The 23,278-nt window shown below is 45.3% G+C and overlaps 1 protein-coding gene across 4 annotated transcripts in view; it reads right to left on the bottom strand.

The window, feature by feature from the left end:
• The window catches only part of BSDC1 (BSD domain containing 1), a 60,972-nt gene extending 40,337 nt beyond the window's left edge, over positions 1 to 20,635 (bottom strand). For all 4 annotated transcript variants that reach the window (XM_069757046.1, XM_069757044.1, XM_069757043.1 and 1 more), the window contains exons 1-5: positions 20,582 to 20,635; positions 20,118 to 20,178; positions 15,971 to 16,087; positions 10,033 to 10,200; positions 2,617 to 2,671 (exon numbers count right to left, since the gene is read on the bottom strand). In XM_069757046.1, coding sequence (XP_069613147.1) covers positions 2,617 to 2,671; positions 10,033 to 10,200; positions 15,971 to 16,087; positions 20,118 to 20,178; positions 20,582 to 20,592 — 412 coding nt within the window. In that variant the 5' untranslated portion in view covers positions 20,593 to 20,635. The remainder of the gene's footprint in view (positions 1 to 2,616; positions 2,672 to 10,032; positions 10,201 to 15,970; positions 16,088 to 20,117; positions 20,179 to 20,581) is intronic.
• Between the last annotated feature and the right edge of the window lie 2,643 nt (positions 20,636 to 23,278).

Here is a 23,278-nt window from a genome sequence, read left to right on the forward strand (position 1 = left end):
TACCCAGGTGTTAGATTGGTCAAGTCAAAGTCCAGACCTCAATCCAATCGAGAATCTGTGGAAAGAGCTGAAAACTGCTGTTCACAAACGATCTCCATCAAACCTCACTGAGCTCGAGCCGTTTGCCAAGGAAGAATGAGCAAGAATTTCAGTCTCTCGGTGTACAAAACTGATAGAGACATACCCCAAGCGACTTGCAGCTGTAATCGCAGCAAAAGGTGGCGCAACAAAGTGTTAAGTTAAAGGGGCCGAATAATATTGCACGCCCCACTTTTCAGTTTTTGAATTTCAACAAAAATTTAAAATAACCAATAAATTGTGTTCAACTTCACAATTGTGTTCCACTTGTTGTTGATTCTTCACAAAAAATTTACATTTGGTATCTTTATGTTTGAAGCATGATATGTGAGAAAAGGTTGAAAAGTTCCAGAGGGCTAAATACTTTCGTAAGGCACTGTAGTTTGATTGTTTATATAATACGCCGCATTACTTCTGTAATGCTGACAGGCAACCTATGGTGGGTGTCCATAGTCGGGGCCCTGGTCCTGCTCAGCCCTTATTCAAGTTGAGGTAATTTATGACACATGGTAAGGTTTTAATACTAGCGGTTTGTAACCAATCAGGATGTTCCTCCTTGACGCTGATGGGATGCAAGTGTTTACTAAGTACCCAATATTATTTACATGCAGTATTGCTATTTACTTACTTACAGCGGGGTAAATGTTCATTTTGTTTCTATCTTAGGTTTTGTCGAATTTAATAATATAATAAAAAGGGCTGGGCTGGTCTCTGTTCTCCCAGCTTGCCACGGTCTCCCCTTTTTAGCATGCACTGACAGAGCGCCCACTTGTCAGCTCTTTGCTTCTCAGAGCCGGAGAGAGAGTGAACGGTCACTGCGCATTCATAGGAATATAGCTCAGTGATCAGAGAGCTCAAAAGGAGAGTGTCAGAATTAAAAAGAGATCCATACTCTGTATAGCAGGGACCAGCCCAGCGCCTGAAAAGGACGTCACTGATTGATCCTCTAGACCAGTGTTCCCCAACTCTGGTCCTCAAGAGCCACCAACAGGTCGTGTTTTCAGGATTTCCTTAGTATGGCCCAGGTGATGGAATGCCTGTTTAGATGATGGAATTCTCACCTGGGCAATACTAAGGAAATCCTGAAAACATGACCCGTTGGTGGTTCTTGAGGACCGAACTTGGGGAACACTGCTCTAGACTTTCCGGTTGCTCAATTCCAAGGACAATGGACTGGGACAATGGGATTTGGGTTTATCTATAACAAAAGAACAATGGAAACTAATTTTTTTCCTCCAACGCATAAAGAGTCAAATTGTTCTTGTTTCCATGAGACCAGTTATAAACTGCTACCTTGATGGTAGAGAGTCCTGATATGCCTGCACTCTTATCCCTGAGCCAGTTTCATGTGTTGCCGATGCGGTGAAGAGGAGGGTGACTTCTTGCATATTTTTAGGTCATGTAAGCTATTCACACCTTTTTGGGAAAAGATGCAATTAGTTATATGTAGGATCACAGATCAGGAGGCACATGCGTGTGAGCATACCTCTGCTCTGGAGAAAAAAAAAAAAAAAGAGACTCCGCACAGAAGATCTCTCTCTGGTTCTCTAAAATAAATGAAGCGATGTTGATGGAAGAATTGACCTCTACAGTTAATAACTTATGACAAAACCTGAATTTATTGGTTGGAATTTGGGTCGTTGGGCGAATACCAGGCCTATATTGAAAAAAAACTGAAGTGGGACCTCTTAAATATGTCCTCCCCCCTTACGCCCACACTCATCTTGTTTTGATCCACTTTTCTTTTTTCTCACTTTTATCCTTAATTAATCTTGATTTTATGTCAAGGTGGAACTCTACATAACATCTTATATTACTTATTACTATTATATGATAGTAGTCGAGATTATGGGTTGAATAATGATCCCGATATATTTCATATATGTTATGATGACTTGTATGAATGCGGTTTTATTATATCGGATGTTGCCAATAGGTTTTAGCATATTCAGTATCCTTTATTGATGTCATCTTTCATGTGATTTAATAAATTTATGGACATCACTGATGACACTGTTTCAGGAAGGGAAAAGCAGGAGAGTCAGTAAGTGCAGCCTCGGCTTCCTGATGATGTCTCATTTGAGTATTCCCGCACGCACTGGGGACTCTCAAACAAAATGTCATTGGAACAAAAGTATTGTAAAAAAAAATTTAAATAAGCAGGAAGATAAAGTAAAGCAGGAACAGTAGGGAACATTTAATTCAAGTATATTAGAAACATTATTAGTTTAATACATTAGGTTGAAATTCAAATTTAATTTTGGACCACCACTTTAAGCCTCGTCTCTGTCCGGGCCTAATGGGTGTTCTACGATGGTGGGCACAAGGCCATTGCTAGGCCCCAGCTTCATTAGCAAAAACCATAGGTACCCCAAAATCACAGTTTCAGCTAAGGCCAGATTCCCACTATGATCGGACAAGCACAGCAGACGGCAATGTCACTTTGCATTAAGGGATGGAATTTCCTGATAACAGTGGATTTGAAGCCAAAATTATAGGTAAACCCCCAGCCATGATATGAATTAAATAATAAATTACCATCAGGTTCATTGCAGTATGTAGCTGGATCTGACTGCAAACTGTATAATCGGGCCTGTGAGAAGAAGAAAAACAGATCTGTAAGGGCAAATCCTCATGAAATATAAAACAGTCACATGGAGCGCATAAATGGATGAACGAGAGGTTGACTACTACCCTGCACAGCTCGGTGGCCAGGAAATGGGAAGGGGACACAATGCTGAAGCAGCTCTCCAACCCCTTCATTCCAGGATCAATACTGGTTCAGACCACCAGTGATTATTACAGGGAATCTGCCAACAGGTTTTTGCTACCTCATCTGACAGCAGCATAATCTAGGGAAAGAGATCCTGATTCCAACAATGCATCACTTAGTTTACTGGGTTCAGTAGTTGTGACACAATCAAGAGTTTCTAGATGTAACATATAGCCGCGCTCAGAAAGATAACCCCACCCAAAACACAGCTTTGTGTGTACACTCTCTACGCTAAGTAGAGGAGGGTGTGTGGTCAGACTAGGGCTCACGTGAGCTGAAGTCCAGGCAGTGATAATCTCATGGTGATAAAACACTCATCGTATTGAAACAACAGCACACAGCCTAACAAGTGACACATCCCTGAAATCTGTGTCTCAGTCCCTAATTCATACTGTCCTCAGATCAATTTCATTTAAAAAGGGGTAAGCCCACACAAATATTGTTCACAACTCAATAGAATCTGTGTGAAAAGTGCACCTGTTATAAACCTCAATTAAAAATAGTGTTTGGGTTTGTACATACATTACATTTTCATCTGTAGTAGTGCTCTCTGCTGTTTCTTATGTGGCTGGAACGATAATCCATAGATAAATACGGTAGCTTATCTAAGTATCTGCCTATTGGTGGGGCTGAGGGACAGATTATTTTCTCCTCAAGTTGTGTGGGAGGAAGATAGGAGGTTGGGAGTTAGCAGAAGCTGAATGAAATACATTCTTGGGAGATTTTGCCATTTCCTGGTCAGACGGGATGAGCTGCTGACCTCCAGAGCTGTAGAGTAGTGCGTGAAGAGGCAAAATTACTGGGGAGTGGTGATTTTTGCATTAAAATGGTAAATAATGGTGTGCAGAAGCTCAGAATTGTGGTTTGATTTTCCTTTAGAGTTTTGGTATAACTCCTATAATAGCATATTCTAAAAAATGCCAATTTATGGAGATGGGAAAACCTTTTAAAGTTTAGCTTCCCATGATGACCATTTGGTGAGATTTTGATGAGGCAAATTTCTGCACCTATTAGCTAAATTAGGTTATTTACATTTTTTCATTGCGTTTTTAAGCTCATAAATTTTATATGCATTTTTATAGTGTTTTTGATGCTGCAGTTCTTGTCTCTTTTGAGTGTGTCAAGTTTTAAATGGAATCTGTCAGCAGGTTTTTGCTATGTAATCTGAAGCCAGAGTGCTGTAGGGGTTAAAACACAGATTTCAGCAATGCCTCCCTTTTCAAGCTGGTGGTTATGTTGGCCTGCAATGGTTGTTTTAGCATAGGAGCCGATCATTGCTGTGACTAGCTGGTCACCTGCATCCTGGTCTAGCAATGTCCCATCCCTGTGACAGGCAGCTCACTGTCTATGGACATTGTACACTGCTCAAAAAAATAAAGGGAACACTAAAATCCCACATCCTAGATATCACTGAATGAAATATTTCAGTTGCAAATCTTTATTCATTACATAGTGGAATGTGTTGAGAACAATAAAACACAAAAATGATCAATGTAAATCAAAATCAATATCCCACGGAGGTCTGCAGTTGGAATGATGCTCAAAATCAAAGTGGAAATTCAAATTACAGGCTGATATAACTTCAGTGGAAATGTCTCAAGACAAGGAAATGATGCTCAGTAGTGTGTGTGGCCTCCAAATGCCTGTATGACCTCCCTACAACTCCTGGACAGTCTGTGGTGCAACGTTACGTTGGTGGATGGTGCGAGACATGATGTCCCAGATGTGTTCAATCGGATTCAAGTCTGGGTAACGGGCGGGCCAGTCCATAGCTTCAATGCCTTCATCTTGCAAGAACTGCTGACACACTCCAGCCACATGAGGTCTGGCATTGTTCTGCATTAGGAGGAACCCAGGGCTAACCGAACCAGTATATGGTCTCACAAGGTGTCTGTGCATCTCATTACGGTACCTAATGGCAGTCAGGCTACCTCTGGCAAACACATGGAGGGCTGTGTGGCCCTCCAAAGAAATGCCACCCCACACCATTACTGACCCACTGCCAAACAGGTCATGCTGAAGGATGTTGCAGGCAGCAGGTTGCTCTCCACAGCGTTTCCAGACTGTCACGTCGGTCACATGTGCTCAGTGTGAACCTGCTTTCATCTGTGAAGAGCACAGGGTGCCAGTGGCGAATGCTGGTGTTCTGTGGCAAATACCAAGCATCCTGCACGATGTTGGGCTGTGAGCACAACCCCCATCTGTGAACGTAGAGCACTCAGACCATCCTCATGGAGTCGGTTTCTAACAGTTTGTGCAGACACATGCACATTTGTGGCCTGCTGGAGGTCATTTTGCAGGGCTCTGGCAATGCTCCTCCTGTTCCTCCTTGCACAAAGGCTGAGGTAGCGGTCCTGCTGCTGTGTTGTTGCCCTCCTACAGCCCCCTCCACATCTCCTGGTGTACTGGCCTGTCTCCTGGTAGCGCCTCCAGCCTCTGGACACTATGCTGGCAGACACAGCAAACCTTCTTGCCACAGCTTGCATTGATGTGCCATCCAGGATGAGCTGCACTACCTGAGCCACTTGTGTGGGTTGTAGAGTCCGTCTCATGCTACCACGAGTGTGAAAGCACAACCAACATTCAAAAGTGACCAAAACATCAGGCAGAAAGCATTGATACTGAGATGTGGTCTATGGTCCCCACATGCAGAACCACTCCTTTATTGAGTGTATCTTGATAATTGCCAATAATTTCCATCTGTTGCATATTCCATTTGCACAACAGCATGTGAAATTGATTGTCAAACAGTGTTGCTTCCTAAGTGGACAGTTTGATTTCACAGAAGTTTGATTTACTTGGAGTTATATTCTGTTGTCCAAGTATTCCCTTTATTTTTTTGAGCAGTGTATATACAGAACCTGGTGGGCGTGGTTAGCTTTCTCAGCTCTGCTTCATGCTCAATCTAAAAGAACTGCTGCACCCAGTAATCTAAATGATACCTGGTTGAACTCTGCTTCTCTTTGCCTACATCATGCTACTTTCAGATGAGGTAGCAAAAGCCTGCTGATAGATACTCTTTAAATAAAGCTTCTTTATATTTATACTTCCTGGTATTATAATAATATAATAATAATTTTTATTTATATAGCGCCAACATATTTCGCAGCGCTTTACAAATTATAGAGGGGACTTGTACAGACAATAGACATTACAGCATAACAGAAATCACAGTTCAAAACAGATACCAGGAGGAATGAGGGCCCTGCTCGGAAGCTTACAAACTATGGGGAAAAGGGGAGACACGAGAGGTGGATGGTAACAATTGCTTTAGTTATTCGGACCGGCCATAGTGTAAGGCTCGGGTGTTCATGTAAAGCTGCATGAACCAGTTACCTGCCTAAGTATGTAGCAGTACAGACACAGAGGGCTATTAACTGCATAAAGTGTATGAGAACATGATGCGAGGAACCTTTTTTTTTTTTTTTTTTTTTTTTTTTTTTTATTATAAATAGGCCACACAGGGATCGTTAGGTTAATGCATTGAGGCGGTAGGCCAGTCTGAACAAATGAGTTATTTGGAGTTGACAAACTTTATTGACACATTCGTGTGGATTTCAAGCACTTTAGTGTGTTTCTGTAGTGGAAATGCACATGCATTTTTTTACTTGCAAATTTTCTGCATCTAATGCAATTCTACAGGGAAAATTTGCACATAAAGCTTACTGTACTCGCAACAAAAAATTGACATGTTGCAGATTTCAAAAACACACTGCAGTCTAAGCAGTTTAGAAAGAAAAAGCACAGTGAGCACAAGATTGCTATAAATCTCATCCACTTTGCTAGAACTGTAAGACACAGCATTTATTTGTAGAGTGAAAATACGCAATGTCAAAAATTCATTGTGAGAACTTAAAGGAGTCATCTCAGCTCCAATATCCTATCCCAATATGTAGTAGATATAATAATAATAATAATATTAGCAAATCCCTCCAATTAGAAATGTAGTATAGTTCTCCAGATTTGCTATGTCGCTTACCGTATGTGCAGAGCATTGTGAATCAGTTAGTTAGTGACTAACCATGGATACCTGAGCTACTGCAATAAATGTGGGGCAAGCAATAAAGTGAATCAGACGAACTATACTACATTTCTAACTGAAGTGATTTGTATTTTTATTATTATTCCACCTACTACATATTGGGATAGGTTAAAGGGATATTCCCACCAGCAAGATCCTAACAGAAGAAGTCAGGGTATTACTGTGTGGGATATCGCTATACACATTAAACTGTTAACCACTTCAAGGAAGAAAAGAGATGTCAGACTAGCTGAATTCGCCATATACAGTCACATTGCATTTACTACTAATATTGTACATTATATTCACTAAGTATAGTGTCATTTTTAACTATATCCAGAATTCCAAACCAGCCATTTACCATACTTTAACACTGCTTCCACTGCTTGCACTAACCCCACAAAGGGGTTTCCTGGGCTTAGGCTACATTTCTGAAATCAGGCTCTGTAACGGCAGATTGGCAAATCCTCAGAGTGTGCAATACACACACTGTCCCGATTCCCCACAATTGCCAGAATGAGTCGGCAGTCGGGTGACCCCCAGTATGCAATCTGCATATGCCATCTAGATTCTCATTCAACTCTCTCTCAATGTTCTGTTCTCATACTGGCGGGCAGGTGCTGCCAAGATTCTCATTCACTTTTTTCAGTGTTTGGGATCATTCCCACTTGCGATGCAATCGGATATAAAAAAAAAAAAATGCTTCTCTATGGGGCAGCTCACATCTGTGATTATTTTCTCATGTTGATTCAGCATGCTGCGATTGCACCAGAGAATGGGATCTCATGCACCCATATAAGCCTATGGGTGCCAGTGACAACACACATTACTCTGATATCATCCGATTGTGGTGCAATATACGCAGACGCTGGCAATGGGGGAGAAGGAGAAATTACTTTCTCCGTCTCCTCCGCAGCTGTGATCCAGTCTGGTCATGTGAGAGGCTCGGAGAACAGAGCACTGACACTCGGATCACCCTCGCAGCAGAGCAGGAGCAGAGGGTCATTAGCATATCGCATCCGATGCTCTCGCATGAGAGAATAATCTGATACCATACGCTAATGGGACCCCGGGCCTTCTGGTGAGAAAAGTGGATGAGGATCTAGTTGGCACTTGATTGCCAGTATGTATATCGCACACTAGGAGTAATGTAACAACCCACTAGATTTGGCAAATAATGGGAATCCTGATAATTAGGATTCACCAATATGCAGTTACATGAGTGGCTACAGAAATTTCACTCACGCCCGAAGAACCCTTTTAAAAGGTTAATGCAAGCAGTGGAAGCTGTATTCAAATAATAGGTTGGCTTGAAATTCTGGATACGGTTTGTTACTGTCATGGTGATGTCAGATAGGTGTCGCTTTTTCTGCATTTGTTTTTTTATTACATGAAATCTCCTTTCATTCTAAAAAAAAAACAAACATTTTAACTTAACTTAAAAGGAATGCAAGATCAAATATGCTTTATAACGTTTTTTTGTTTCCCATATTTCAGCGCTTAGGCAGACCAGTGGGAGTCCAGGTTCTGAGACACCCAGCGATTGCTCAACCCCTTCCATCCCCCGAAAGGTGTGAAGTTCAAAAGTCAATTCCCTTGCAATTATAAAGGCACTGAAATATAAAAACAAAACTAAAAAAAAAAAAGTTTAGTTACTAACTAAAACACTTAAAAACAGGTGTTTTTAATAATTTGTTTCAGAATATTTTTTAGTTGCACAAGGAAACTTGAACATACAATCCTTTGATTGCATAGAGAACATGCTCCACTACTTATGATATACGCTGACCTCTGGTACCATCTCTTAAGCTTTGATTTATGGTAGACTCGCAGGCCATTGTTACAGCTCTCATCTACTCTAACTGGTATGTCTGAACTCTCTCTTAATCCAGAATACCCACTGCACCCCAGGATCCCATGTACTCCTCTTCATCTGCTCTAACTGGTGCGCCTGTACTCTCTTAATCCAGAATACCCACTGAACCCCAGAATCCCATGTACTTATGTTCATCTGCTCTAACTGGTGCGCCTGTACTCTCTTAATCCAGAATACCCACTGCACCCCAGAATCCCATGTACTTATGTTCATCTGCTCTAACTGGTGCGCCTGTACTCTCTTAATCCAGAATACCCACTGAACCCCAGAATCCCATGTACTTATGTTCATCTGCTCTAACTGGTGCGCATGTACTCTCTTAATCCAGAATACCCACTGCACCCCAGGATCCCATGTACTTATGTTCATCTGCTCTAACTGGTGCGCCTGTACTCTCTTAATCCAGAATACCCACTGAACCCCAGAATCCCATGTACTCCTCTTCATCTGCTCTAACTGATGCGCCTGTACTCTCTTAATCCAGAATACCCACTGCACCCCAGGATCCCATGTACTCCTCTTCATCTGCTCTAACTGGTGCGCATGTACTCTCTTAATCCAGAATACCCACTGCACCCCAGAATCCCATGTACTTATGTTCATCTGCTCTAACTGGTGCGCATGTACTCTCTTAATCCAGAATACCCACTGCACCCCAGGATCCCATGTACTCCTCTTCATCTGCTCTAACTGAGCTGCCTCACCACCACCAGAGCTGCTGCACCCCCGACCTTCTGTCTCTTCCCCATTATCCCGTAAAATGTCATCCGCAAGACCAGGGTCCTCTCCCCTCTGTACCAGTCTGTCATTGTACATTTGTTTACTGTAAACGATATCTATAACTCTGTATGTAACCCCTTTCTCATGTACAGCACCATGGAATTAATGGTGCTATATAAATAAATAATAACTCTCGTTGCCATAGTAGCCATTTGCTCCCTGCCATCGTATTGCAGAAAGCCGAGAGACAGAGGTAGTGATCTCCATCTGTCAATCCCCTTACATGCAGCATTTGCTACTTACCGTAGCATCTAAGGAGTTAATTGAGTTGCTGCAGACAGCTCTTACCAGCTCTGTCTGTGCTACCAGTGGGGAATAAGCGATGTTAGAGGGAAGATGAATGGTATTTTCAGGTCCTAATGAAAATTAGCACATTCTATTAGGACATGAAAAAGAAGTAAATGACGGAAAGCCGTTAACCAGGATTGGCTGATCAATTCTATTAAAGAACTAGACATTCAAGTAACACATTAGTCATCTCTGGGGAAAATCAGGATCTAGTACCTTAGTGCTGTCATAAAGTTCGGTAGTCCCAGAAGGTGTTGCCATCAACGTGATAACGTCACAATCAATTGTCTTGTCGGGAGATGGAGCAAATGTGTCGGAGATCACTCCTAGGAAATCTGAAAGACTTTTCTTCACCTTTTCTGTAGTCCCTGAGGAACCTTCCACCTGTAAGGACAGATAGTACAAAAATCTAAGAAAGCAAGAAATGTTACTTTCAAGTTTCCCAATCTTTTAATATTGGCCATTGTTGGTGAACGCACCAGGTCATTTTTACATGTATATTTATGCATCCTGAATTCAGGATTATACTCCTTTTCTTTACTTCAAGAATGCTCAAACCATGACCCCCATCTACGGCGTCACCATCCATAACAAAAAAGATCTAGTAAATGGAAGATTTAATGGTCTCCTTCTCTGTACAGGTATTAGAAAGTTACACGTAGAAGTGTCTTCTCTGTCCACTGATCAGCCTCTGCAACACAATTGTGGTGGTCTGGTGGTTTTCTGTGGCAGCCAAACACCAGTCAGGGGACCCCACATAAGTATCTATTTGGTCTTTTTATTGCCAGTCCAAACACCGTTTAGAAAAGTGTCATCAGCAGCAAAAAAGGGAAGAAAGTCAAACAAATCTGCGATTTGTGATTACATTTTACAATTGTGGTGTACGGTCCTTCATACAGTTTTCATATGCAGCATGTTAGTATTTTTGTCTTTTTCATTTTAATTTATCAGGGTCATGTCTATCCATTTTATTGCTAACATTCTTTGGCAATTTTTTTTTTTATTTAACCCCTTCATGACCCAGCCTATTTTGACCTTAAAGACCTTGCCATTTCTTGCAATTCTGACCAGTGTCCTTTTATGAGGTAATAACTCGGGAACGCTTCAACGGATCCTAGCGATTCTGAGATTGTTTTCTCGTGACATATTGTGCTTCATGTTAGTGGTAAATTTAGGTCAATAAATTCTGTGTTTATTTGTGATAAAAACGGAAATTTGGCGAAAATTTTGAAAATTTTGCAGTTTTCACATTTTGAATTTTTATTTTGTTAAACCAGAGAGTTATGTGACACAAAATAGTTAATAAATAACATTTCCCACATGTATACTTTACATCAGCACATTTTTGGAAACAAAATTTTTTTTTTCTAGGAAGTTATAAGGGTTAAAATATGACCAGCGATTTCTCATTTTTACAACGAAATTTACAAAACCATTTTTTTTAGGGACCACCTCACATTTGAAGTCAGTTTGAGGGGTCTATATGGCTGAAAATACCCAAAAGTGACACCATTCTAAAAATTGCACCCCCCAAGGTGCACAAAACCACATTCAAGAAGTTTATTAACCCTTCATGTGCTTCACAGCAGCAGAAGCAACATGGAAGGAAAAAATGAACATTTAACTTTTTAGACACAAAAATGATCTTTGAGCAACAATTTTTTTATTTTCCCAATGGTAAAAGGAGAAACTGAACCACGAAATTTGTTGTCCAATTTGTCCTGAGTACGCTGATACCTCATATGTGGGGGTAAATTACTGTTTGGGCGCACGGCAGGGCTTGGAAGGGAAGGAGCGCCATTTGACTTTTTGAATGAAAAATTGGCTGCACTCTTTAGCGGACACCATGTCACATTTGGAGAGCCCCCGTGTGCCTAAAAATTGGAGCTCCCCCACAAGTGACCCCATTTTGGAAACTGGACCCCCCAAGGAACTTATCTAGATGCATAGTGAGCACTTTAAACCCCCAGGTGCTTCACAAATTGATCCGTAAAAATGAAAAAGTACTTTTTTTTCACAAAAAAATTATTTTAGCCTCAACTTTTTCATTTTCACATGGCCAACAGGATCAAATGGATCCTAAAATTTGTTGGGCAATTTCTCCTGAGTACACCGATACCTCACATGTGGGGGTAAACCACTGTTTGGGCACATGGTAAGGCTCGGGAGGGAAGGAGCGCCATTTGACTTTTTGAATGAAAAATTATCTCCATCGTTAGCGGACACCATGTCGCGTTTGGAGAGACCCTGTGTGCCTAAACATTAGAGCTCCCCCACAAGTGACCCCATTTTGGAAACTGGACCCCCCAAGGAACTTATCTAGATGCCTAGTGAGCACTATAAACCCTCAGGTGCTTCACAAATCGATCCGTAAAAATGAAAAAGTACTTTTTTTTCACAAAAAATTTCTTTTCGCCTCAATTTTTTCATTTTCACATGGGCAATAGGATTAAATAGATCCTAAAATTTGTTGGGCAATTTTTCCCGAGTACGCCGATACCTCATATGTGGGGGTAAACCACTGTTTGGGCACACGGCAAGGCTCGGAAGGGAAGGCGCGCCTTTTGACTTTTTGAATGGAAAATTAGCTCCAATTGTTAGCGGACACCATGTCGCGTTTGGAGAGCCCCTGTGTGCCTATGCATTGGAGCTCCCCCACAAATGACCCCATTTTGGAAACTAGACCCCCCAAGGAACTTATCTAGATACATAAGGAGCACTTTAAACCCCCAGGTGCTTCACAGAAGTTTATAACGCAGAGCCATGAAAATAAAAAATAATTTTTCTTTCCTCAAAAATGTTTTTTCAGCCTGGAATTTCCTATTTTGCCAACGGTAATAGGAGAAATTGGACCAAAAATTTTGTTGTCCAGTTTGTTCTGAGTACGCAGATACCCCATATGTGGGGGTAAACCACTGTTTGGGCACACGGCAGGGCTCAGAAGGGAAGGCACGCCATTTGGCTTTTTAAATGGAAAATTAGTTCCAATCATTAGCGGACACCATGTCGCGTTTGGAGAGCCCTGTGTGACTAAACATTGGAGATCCCCCACAAATGACCCCATTTTGGAAACTAGTCCTCCAAAGGAACTAATCTAGACGTGTGGTGAGCACTTTGAACCCTCAAGTGCTTCACAGAAGTTTATAACGCAGAGCCATGAAAAAAAAAATTTCTTTTCTCAAAAATGATTTTTTAGCCCGCAATTTTTTATTTTCCCAAGGGTAACAGGAGAAATTTGACCCCAAAAGATGTTGTCCATTTTTTCCTGAGTACGCTGATACCCCATATGTGGGGGTAAACCACTGTTTGGGCACATGCTGGGGCTCGGAAGTGAAGTAGTGACTTTTTGAAATGCAGACTTTGATGAAATGCTCTACGGGCGTCACGTTGCGTTTGCAGAGCCCCTGATGTGGCTAAACAGTAGAAACCCCCCACAAGTGACCCTATTTTGGAAACTAGACCCCGAAAGGAACTTATCTAGATATGTGGTGAGCACTTTCAACCCCCAAGTGCTTCATAGAAGTTTATAACGCAGAGCCGTGAAAATAATAAATACGTTTTCTTTCCTCAAAAATAATTTTTTAGCCCAGAATTTTTTATTTTCCCAAGGGTTACAGGAGAAATTGGACCCCAAAATTTGTTGTCCAGTTTCTCCTGAGTACGCTGATACCTGATGTGTGGGGGTAAACCACTGTTTGGGCACACGTCGGGGCTCAGAAGGGAAGTAGTGACTTTTGAAATGCAAACTTTGATGGAATTGTCTGCGGACATCACGTTGCGTTTGCAGAGCCCCTGGTGTGCCTAAACAGTAGAAACCCCCCACAAGTGACCCCATTTTGTAAACTAGACCCCCCCAAGGAACTTATCTAGATATGTGGTGAGCACTTTGAACCCCCAAATGCTTCACAGACGTTTACAACGCAGAGCCATGAAAATAAAAAATCATTTTTCTTTCCTCAAAAATGATGTTTTAGCAAGCATTTTTTTATTTTCTCAAGGGTAACAGGAGAAATTGGACCCCAGTAATTGTTGCGCAGTTTGTCCTGAGTATGCTGGTACCCCATATGTGGGGGTAAACCACTGTTTGGGCACACGTCGGGGCTCGGAAGTGAGGGAGCACCATTTGACTTTTTGAATACAAGATTGGCTGGAATCAATGGTGGCGCCATGTTGCGTTTGGAGACCCCCTGATGTGCCTAAACAGTGGAAACCCCTCAATTCTACCTCCAACACTAACCCCAACACACCCCTAACCCTAATCCCAACTGTAGCCATAACCCTAATCACAACCCTAACCCCAATACACCCCTAACCACAACCCTAACCCCAACACACCCCTAACCCTAACCACAACCCTAATTCCAACCCAACCCTAACCCTAAGGCTATGTGCCCACGTTGCGGATTCGTGTGAGATTTTTCAGCACCATTTTTGAAAAATCCGCGGGTAAAAGGCACTGCGTTTTACCTGCGGATTTACCGCGGATTGCCAGTGTTTTTTGTGCGGATTTCACCTGCGGATTCCTATTGAGGAACAGGTGTAAAACGCTGCGGAATCCGCACAAAGAATTGACATGCTGCGGAAAATACAACGCAGCGTTTCCACGTGGTATTTTCCGCACCATGGGTACAGCGGATTTGGTTTTCCATAGGTTTACATGGTACTGTAAACCTGATGTAACTCTGCTGTGGATCCGCAGTGGCCAATCCGCTGCGGATCCGCAGCCAAATCCGCACCGTGTGCACATAGCCTAATTCTAAAGGTATGTGCACACGCTGCGGAAAACGCTGCGGATCCGCAGCAGTTTCCCATGAGTTTACAGTTCAATTTAAACCTATGGGAAACAAAAATCGCTCTGCACATGCTGCAGAAAAACTGCACGGAAACGCAGCGGTTTACATTCCGCAGCATGTCACTTCTTTCTGCGGATTCCGCAGCGGTTTTACAACTGCTCGAATAGAAAATCGCAGTTGTAAAACCGCAATGAAATGCGCAGAAAAACCGCGGTAAATCTGCCATAAATCCGCAGCGGTTTAGCATTGTGGATTTATCAAATCCGCTGCGGAAAAATCCGCAGAGGACCAGAATACGTGTGCACATTCCTAACCCTAACCCTACCCCTAACCCTAACCCTAACCCTACCCCTAACCCTAACCCTACCCATAACCCTAACCCTAACCCTAGTTCTAACTCCAACCTTAGTGGGGGGAAAAAATAAAATTCTTTATTTTATTATTGTCCCTACCTATGGGGGTGACAAAGGGGGGGGGTCATTTACTGTTTTTTTTTATTTTGATCACTGTGAGGTTTTATCACAGTGATCAAAATTCACTCTGGAACGAATCTGCCGGCCGGCAGATTCGGCGGGCGCAGTGCGCATGCGCCCGCCATTCTGGAAGATGGCGGCGCCCTTGAAAGAAGATGGACGGACCCCGGGAGGCTCGGTAAGTATATGGGGGGTGGAGATCAGGGCACGGGGGGGGCGTCGGAGCACGGGGGGAGGGATCGGAGCATGGGGGGGTGGATCGGTGTGCGGGCGGGTGGATCTGTGTGCGGGCGGGTGGATCAGTGTGCGGGGGGTGGATCGGTGTGCGGGGAGTGGATCGCAGTGCGGGGGGTGGATCGGAGTGCAGGGGGGTGGGATTGGAGCACGGGGGTGGGATTGGAGCAAGGGGGGAGCGGACAGGAGGACGGGGGAGCGGAGCACAGGATGGAGGGTAGCGGACCACAGATCGGAGGGCTGGGGGGGCGATCGGTGGGGTGGGGGCACATTAGTGTTTCCAGCCATGGCCGATGATATTGCAGCATCGGCCATGGCTGGATTATAATATTTCACCAGTCTTTTAGGTGAAATATTACAAATCGCTCTGATTGGCAGTTTCACTTTCAACAGCCAATCAGAGCGATCGTAGCCATGGAGGGGTGAAGCCACCCCCCCTGGGCTAAAGTACAACTCCTCCTGTCCCTGCACGCCGGGTGAAATTACAGTTAACCCTTTCACCCGGCCTGCAGGAACGCGATTCCGCCATGACGCATACGCTGCGTCATGGGTCGGAATGGCACCGACTTTCATGACGCAGCGTATGCGTCAAAGGTCAGGAAGGGGTTAATCAGTCGCACACATCACCAAAGCCTTTGTCCATGTAAAACTCACCGCCAGCTTCTCCTTGACAACAGTAGCGGTAGCTGCAATAGTGCATGCTGTATCATGCTGCACAACTCGCGAGAATTCGGAGAGGTCCCTCTTCATAAACTCCAAAGCCTCTGCAGACTGGAAAGACAATATAAAAGATAAAATCAGGAAAAAAAGAATGTAACATACTAAATAAACCCATACAGGCACCCAGTCATTTTTAAGTCGGCATTATGCCATTTATCGCGGACATCTGGGATCAATGGACAACTACGGTAGGTATTATTTTCCTTCAAGGTAGGATGTGTGCTTGCAGAATCTGGAATGATTATCAGTGCTGGCAATGCTTATAGAATCACAGCCCATTCAATCATACATTTACAGGAAGAATAATAGAGGACAACAACGAAGAGTTATAGCTAAACACGTCATGGCATCGATAGGTACTTAGGGAACCATTGCAGCTATTAGATCACTCCTATAAAGCAGTCTACTAGCTACATAATTTGCTTAATCCCAGCTCCTCTGCATTGTACCCCCCATCTATTATGGGCAGCAGTCTCATGTGATCTCAGTCTGACCACCAGTCCAGTACTTGCTCTCTCTTGAAAGCAGGAGGCCACTCTCTGAATTACTATGAACTACATTATATACCGTAGTACCTCCTGAATGCTCTCAAACTTCTACTTGACACCAAGCTCTGCCCTCTGAGTTCAGTCAAAATCATTACTTTCTCATGGCATCAGGAGTGCAAGGACTTGTTAGATGAGTCCCTACAATATCTTATACAACTCCCTGACTCACACCACCTGGCTATACTTTGTTTGTGCTTTGTACAGAATTTCCAGTGCATCTGAGAGCCACCTTCACTGTTTTACTCTGCCTTCTGCTTGTAACAAGCTAAACTAAGTCAAACCCATCACAAGCAGGAGGAAGGGGAGACAGGCTGACACTATATCCCATATAAAACACAAACTCCGTAGTGTGAAGCAGCATAACAAAAGAATAAACTAAGACAGCTCAGTATGAATTTGGATCACATAGGATACACAGACTGCAGTGTGAGTCAGGGGACAGCAGTTCTATGTCACTGATCAACCACGTGATGACACTGCCCCTTCTGCACAGCCACAGGTGTAATGGGGAATATAGTCTACATTAGATTACATTCTCTCATTCTGTATTTGGTCAGTATTTTACATCAGTATTTGTAAGCCAAAACCAGGAGTGGAACAATCAGAGGAAAAGTATAATAGAAACATATGCACCACTTCTGTATTTATCACCCACTCCTGGTTTTGGCTTACAACTACTGATGTAAAGTACTGACTGTGTGACTGTAGCCTAAGGAAACTATATTAGAGGGGGAAGAAGGAGCCAAAATGGCAGACAGTCTAGAAATAGCACATCAGCTGAAACAGGTATGCACAAGGCATACAAAAGAGCCCCTGCATTATTCTCTAATAACAGCCTAAGCTGCACTATATAGGCATTATTATAGCACCACTATGAACAGACATGTCACCAGAGCAGAATTTATGTTTTGAAATGGTGACTAGGTGCCAGGAGATCAGGGGTGCACACAAGGGATTAGTGTACCAGGAGATCAGGGGTGCACACAAGGGATTAGTGTACCAGGAGATCAGGGGTGCACACAAGGGATTAGTGTACCAGGAGATCAGGGGTGCACACAAGGGATTAGTGTACCAGGAGATCAGGGGTGCACACAAGGGCAGAGTTCAACTTTCCCCTTTGTGCCCTCTATACTTTGCTGGCTCATCCCCCACAGCTTTGTGGTGTATTTGCCATGCCATCTGCTGGTGAGAGGAGAGCATTACATGGGAGATGTGCACCTTTAACCAGCAGATGGCACGAAGCATAGCATGCAGCAGTACAATCCAAAAGGAGAGACTGGGAAAGGGGAGCATAGGGGCGGGAGTCACAGTATCAGGAGCACTCCAGTTCTGTTGTACCACCTCTAAAAGAAAGCAAATGTGATTGTCATATGTCAGTGTGTGAGGTATCAATATATGTATGGGTGTCAGTGTGTGACTGTGTGTACACGAACCAAAGGGGGTGTGTATCCTCTGCAAGTGTGAACATGTTCATAGCGCGAACCTCCCTTCTTGCTTCCAGGGTTGCCAACTGTCCACAAATTCCAGGACAGTCCAATAGGGCACTGCTGAAAAAGTCTGTGATTATCTTGAAGTTGTACAGATTATTTTGACTGTAAAGGTACCGTCACATTTAGCGACACTGCAGCGATCTAGACAATGATCCCGATCGCTGCAGCGTCGCTGTGTGGTCGCTGGAGAGCTGTCACACAGACAGCTCTCCAGCGACCAACTATGCGAAGCCCCCTGGTAACCAGGGTAAACATCGGGTTACTAAGCGCGGCCCTGCGCTTAGTAACCCGATGTTTACCCTGGTTACCAGTGAAGACATCGCTGAATCGGCTAAGTAAATAAGGCAGCACACTGCAGCGCTAGAACATACAAACTTGAAAAACGAAATTTGAACTGCATTACTGCACTAGAAATATGAAAAATGGGAGCTTTTAGCGCATAAAAATGGCCAATTTTATGTGTACCTGGTAGCCTCTTTACGGCATCTCTCTTATACCAGGTCCTACACTTGCCTTACCTCGCTGAGAATAAACGTCTCCATCTGAATGGGTACATGTGAAACCTCTTCCTAGACTAAAATTCTCACTCTCTGTGGAGGGGTATTGGACCTGCTGTAATAAAACACCTGTGGCTGGGAGGCGGAGTGCACGATCAGAAGGCTAGAGAATACATTTCAAAAACCTGATCTGCACATCCAAACAGACTCAGTGTGAACAGGTGCTGAACCTAGAGTCGCCAACTCGTATATAGTTAAGTAAATAAGGCAGCACACTGCAGCGCTAAAACATGCAAACATGAAAAACGCAGTGCTGCCTTATTTACTTAACTTTATAGCCTTCTGATCGTGCACTCCCCGCCTCCTAGCCTACAGGTGTTTTAATTACAGCAGGTCCAATACCCCTCCACAGAGAGAGAGAGAATTTTAGTCTAAGAAGAGGTTTCACATGCACCCATTCAGATGGAGACGTTTATTCTCAGCGAGGTAAGGCAAGCGTAGGACCTGGTATAAGAGAGATGCCGTAAAGAGGCTACCAGGTACACATAAAATTGGCCATTTTTATGCGCTAAAAGCTCTCATTTTTCATATTTCTAGTGCAGTAATGCAGTTCAAAATTCGTTTTTCAAGTTTGTATGTTTTAGCGCTGCAGTGTGCTGCCTTATTTACTTAACTATATACGAGTTGGCGACTCTAGGTTCAGCATCTGTTCACACTGAGTCTATGTTTGGATGTGCAGGTCAGGTTTTTGAAATCGCTGAATCGGCGTCACACACGCTGATTCAGCGATGTCTGCAGGAAGTCCAGCGACGAAATAAAGTTCTGGACTTTCCCCAGCGACCAACGATGTCACAGCAGGATCCTGAACGCTGCTGCGTGTCAAACTCAACGATATCGCTAGCCAGGACGCTGCAACGTCACGGATCGCTAGCGATATCGTTCAGTGTGACGGTACTTTAATTCTCATTTTACAGATTACAGTGACTGCAGCTGGTGTCTTAACATCAGAATTATGGGCTGTAGACAGGTAACACTTATAAGCAGAATGATTTGTTACAGGTTTCCAATGTGTCCGTAAAAAATATTGTCTGTCCTGCAGAATATACATATGCACTATAGGAACTGTTAGTAATAATTCCCTGCACCAGACCCAGGACTGAGAGCAGCAGCCCGCCACAATGACAGCAGCAGCCCGCCACAATGACAGCAGCAGCCCGCCACAATGACAGCAGCAGCCCGCCACAATGACAGCAGCAGCCCGCCACAATGAGAGCAGTAGTCCGCCACAATGACAGCAGTAGTCCGCCACAATGACAGCAGCAGCCCGCCACAATGACAGCAGCAGCCCGCCACAATGAGAGCAGCAGCCCGCCACAATGAGAGCAGTAGTCCGCCACAATGAGAGCAGTAGTCCGCCACAATGACAGCAGTAGTCCGCCACAATGAGAGCAGTAGTCCGCCACAATGAGACAGAGTGTTACTGGAGTGTGAGGAGGCTGCAATGTTCCCATGGACATAGCAATAACATGAGACAATGGCGACATACCTTCTCCCGGACGCTGCTGTAGCTCTGGTGTAACCAGCTTCTCCACCAGCCTCCATCCTCCCTGCCGCAAACCAGAAGAGAAGACATCAGAGAAGTCACTATACACCAAGGCCACATAGAGCAGATGTAGCAGAGCTGGCACAACTTTGTGCTCTATGGCGGTGCCAGCTCTGCTACATCACATGATGGCCACATCGCACAGCGAGGACCGTGCTCCATGTCAGGCTGTGTACACGGCCACACCAGACCGGTGAGTGAGGGCAGCCACATGTAGCGACCACCCCTGACGGTGGCAGGAAGCTCCGGGCTTGTGCGACATATGTGCGCAGGCGCCGGGCACGGGACAGCTGGCATCACAGTACCAGTGCACGGGGCCCGGGCTAAGTACGGGAGAGCCGGGTGCCCTGCCAGGGAGGGGTATGCAGGCTGTGCGGGTATGTCGGGACACAAAACACCACTCTCACCCTTCCGCCATGTCGGCTGCGTGACATCACCAATATTTACCGAACTCTGACCCCGTAGTTCCGGCACAGCACAGCGGAAGTGCGTAGGGTGTCTACAGGCCGGGCACCGGGGCTCCGTACTGCGGGAGCGGGCACACTGAGCCGTGCTGCCCCTGGGCATGAGGGCAATGGCACACCGGACTGTGCTGCATCCTGAGCATGTGAGCACACCGGGGCGTTCTGCCGCCTGGGCATGTGGGCACACTGGACTGGGTATGAGGGCACACCGGACTGTGCTGTCACCTGGGTGATGAGGGCTCACTGGACTGTGCTGCCGCCTGGGTGATGAGGGCACACCGGACTGTGCTGCCCCCTGGGCATGATGGCACACCGGACTGTGCTGCCCCCTGGGCATGAGGGCACACCGGACTGTGCTGCCCCCTGGGCATGTGGGCACACTGGACTGGGCATGAAGGCACACTGGACTGTGCTGCCGCCTGGGTGATGAGGGCACACCGGACTGTGCTGCCCCCTGGGCATGATGGCACACCGGACTGTGCTGCCCCCTGGGCATGAGGGCACACCGGACTGTGCTGCCCCCTGGGCATGTGGGCACACTGGACTGGGCATGAAGGCACACTGGACTGTGCTGCCACCTGGGTGATGAGGGCACACCGGACTGTGCTGCCCCCTGGGCATGAGGGCACACCGGACTGCTGCCCCTGGGCATGTGGGCACACTGGACTGGGCATGAGGGCACACCGGACTGTGCTGCCGCCTGGGTGATGAGGGCTCACTGGACTGTCCTGCCGCCTGGGTGATGAGGGCACACCGTACTGTGCTGCCCCCTGGGCATGTGGGCACACTGGACTGGGCATGAGGGCACACTGGACTGTGCTGCCGCCTGGGTGATGAGGGCTCACTGGACTGTCCTGCCGCCTGGGTGATGAGGGCACACCGGACTGTGCTGTCCCCTGGGCATGAGGGCACACCGGACTGCTGCCCCTGGGCATGTGGGCACACTGGACTGGGCATGAGGGCACACCGGACTGTGCTGCCGCCTGGGTGATGAGGGCTCACTGGACTGTGCTGCCGCCTGGGTGATGAGGGCACACTGGACTGTGCTGCCCCCTGGGCATGAGGGCACACCGGACTGTGCTGTCGCCTGGGCAGGAGTGCACTCCGGACTGTGCTGCCCCCTGGGCATGAGGGCACACCGGACTGTGCTGCCCCCCTGGGCATGAGGGCACACCGGACTGTGCTGTCGCCTGGGTGATGAGGGCACACCGGACTGTGCTGCCCCCTGGGCAGGAGGGCACACTGGACTGTGCTGTCGCCTGGGCAGGAGGGCACACTGGGCTGTGTTGCCGCCTGGGCATGAGGGCACAGGTGTGTATGAGAAAGGGGGCTTATATTTAAAGCGCCATACCAGCTCTGGTAAAAACGGCTGAAGTGGTGCCTTAAGGATCTCCTTTAAATACCAGCTTCCACATTGTTTTTTTTTTCATTTTTGTTTTTATTGTATTTTACAATTGCATAGAGAAAAATCATCATAACTAGAGATGGGCGAACCCTAACAGTAAAGTTCGGCTTCCTTACCGAACGCCTACTGTTCAGACACGGACTTCACCAGGAAGTCTGAGTTACTGTTCGGGTTAACCCCGCAAATCTCAGGTGTTTCTCGCTCTGTCATGTTCATGACAGCGCCACAATTATTGCCTCTGATCGTTAGTAAAATCATTACCGCCGGTCAGTCGCGGTTTATCTCAGGTCATTGGTGTCGGCTGATGGGACTACTGCTCCCATCAGCCGATGCCTGCTGCCGCTAATAACAGCGAGCAGGTGGCGGCTGATTGGAGTATTCATCAGCCTGCGCTCTAAAATAATTAAAAAAAACAAACTGGCTTGGGTTCCCCTGTATTGAAAACAAGCCAGGCAAAACTGACAGCTGCATAATGTCACCGATGGTTCATTGGCCCGGCTGGGAATGCAGCTCAGTGACCGGAGGTTACCTCTATGACAACACCGCCTGTCACTGAGGCTGCGCTCCCAGCAGCTCACTCACCAGTGGTTCTCAGCCTGGACGGTCGCATCTTGGCACCATCCAGGTTGAAAACGAATTCTCGCCCAGACATGGATTATGGCGTGGGACACAACAACGGACAGGTATGGTATATTCTTGTTTTTACTTTTGTTTTATTACAGGAGACATTGGTTTCAATGTAATGGGTGTGGGTTTTTTTTATTTCCAATAAAGGACTTTATTCTTGCTTTGTGTTTATTTACAATATAACTATAGGATTGATGCAATGAATAAGGATTACATTCTGAAATGCGTATGCTAGATTTGCACATTTTTTCTGCCCTTGTACACTGTCGTAACTTTTTAATTCTTCAATAAGGTCTTCTGAATGTTATTTTTTACAAATGGTCGACTTTTTACCGCCAATCGAAGGCAGTGTTTGCCATGCTGTCATGCACATGACAGTGTGGCAACCACTGGATGTTCGGGACCCCCAATCAAGTGAATGAAGTCCTTTTCTGGTACCCAAACTTTTTAAACTGTTTGGCCGGACCCGAAGTGGTTCGCCCATCTACTATATAATTGTCTAAGGCAGGGGTCCCCAACTCCAGTCCTCAAGGCCCACCAACATGTCATGTTTTCAGGATTTCCATAGTCTTGCCCAGGTAATAATTGCATCACCTGTGCAATGCAAA

This window comes from Ranitomeya imitator, chromosome 3 (genome assembly GCF_032444005.1).
Source record: "Ranitomeya imitator isolate aRanImi1 chromosome 3, aRanImi1.pri, whole genome shotgun sequence".
NCBI lineage: Eukaryota > Metazoa > Chordata > Amphibia > Anura > Dendrobatidae > Ranitomeya > Ranitomeya imitator.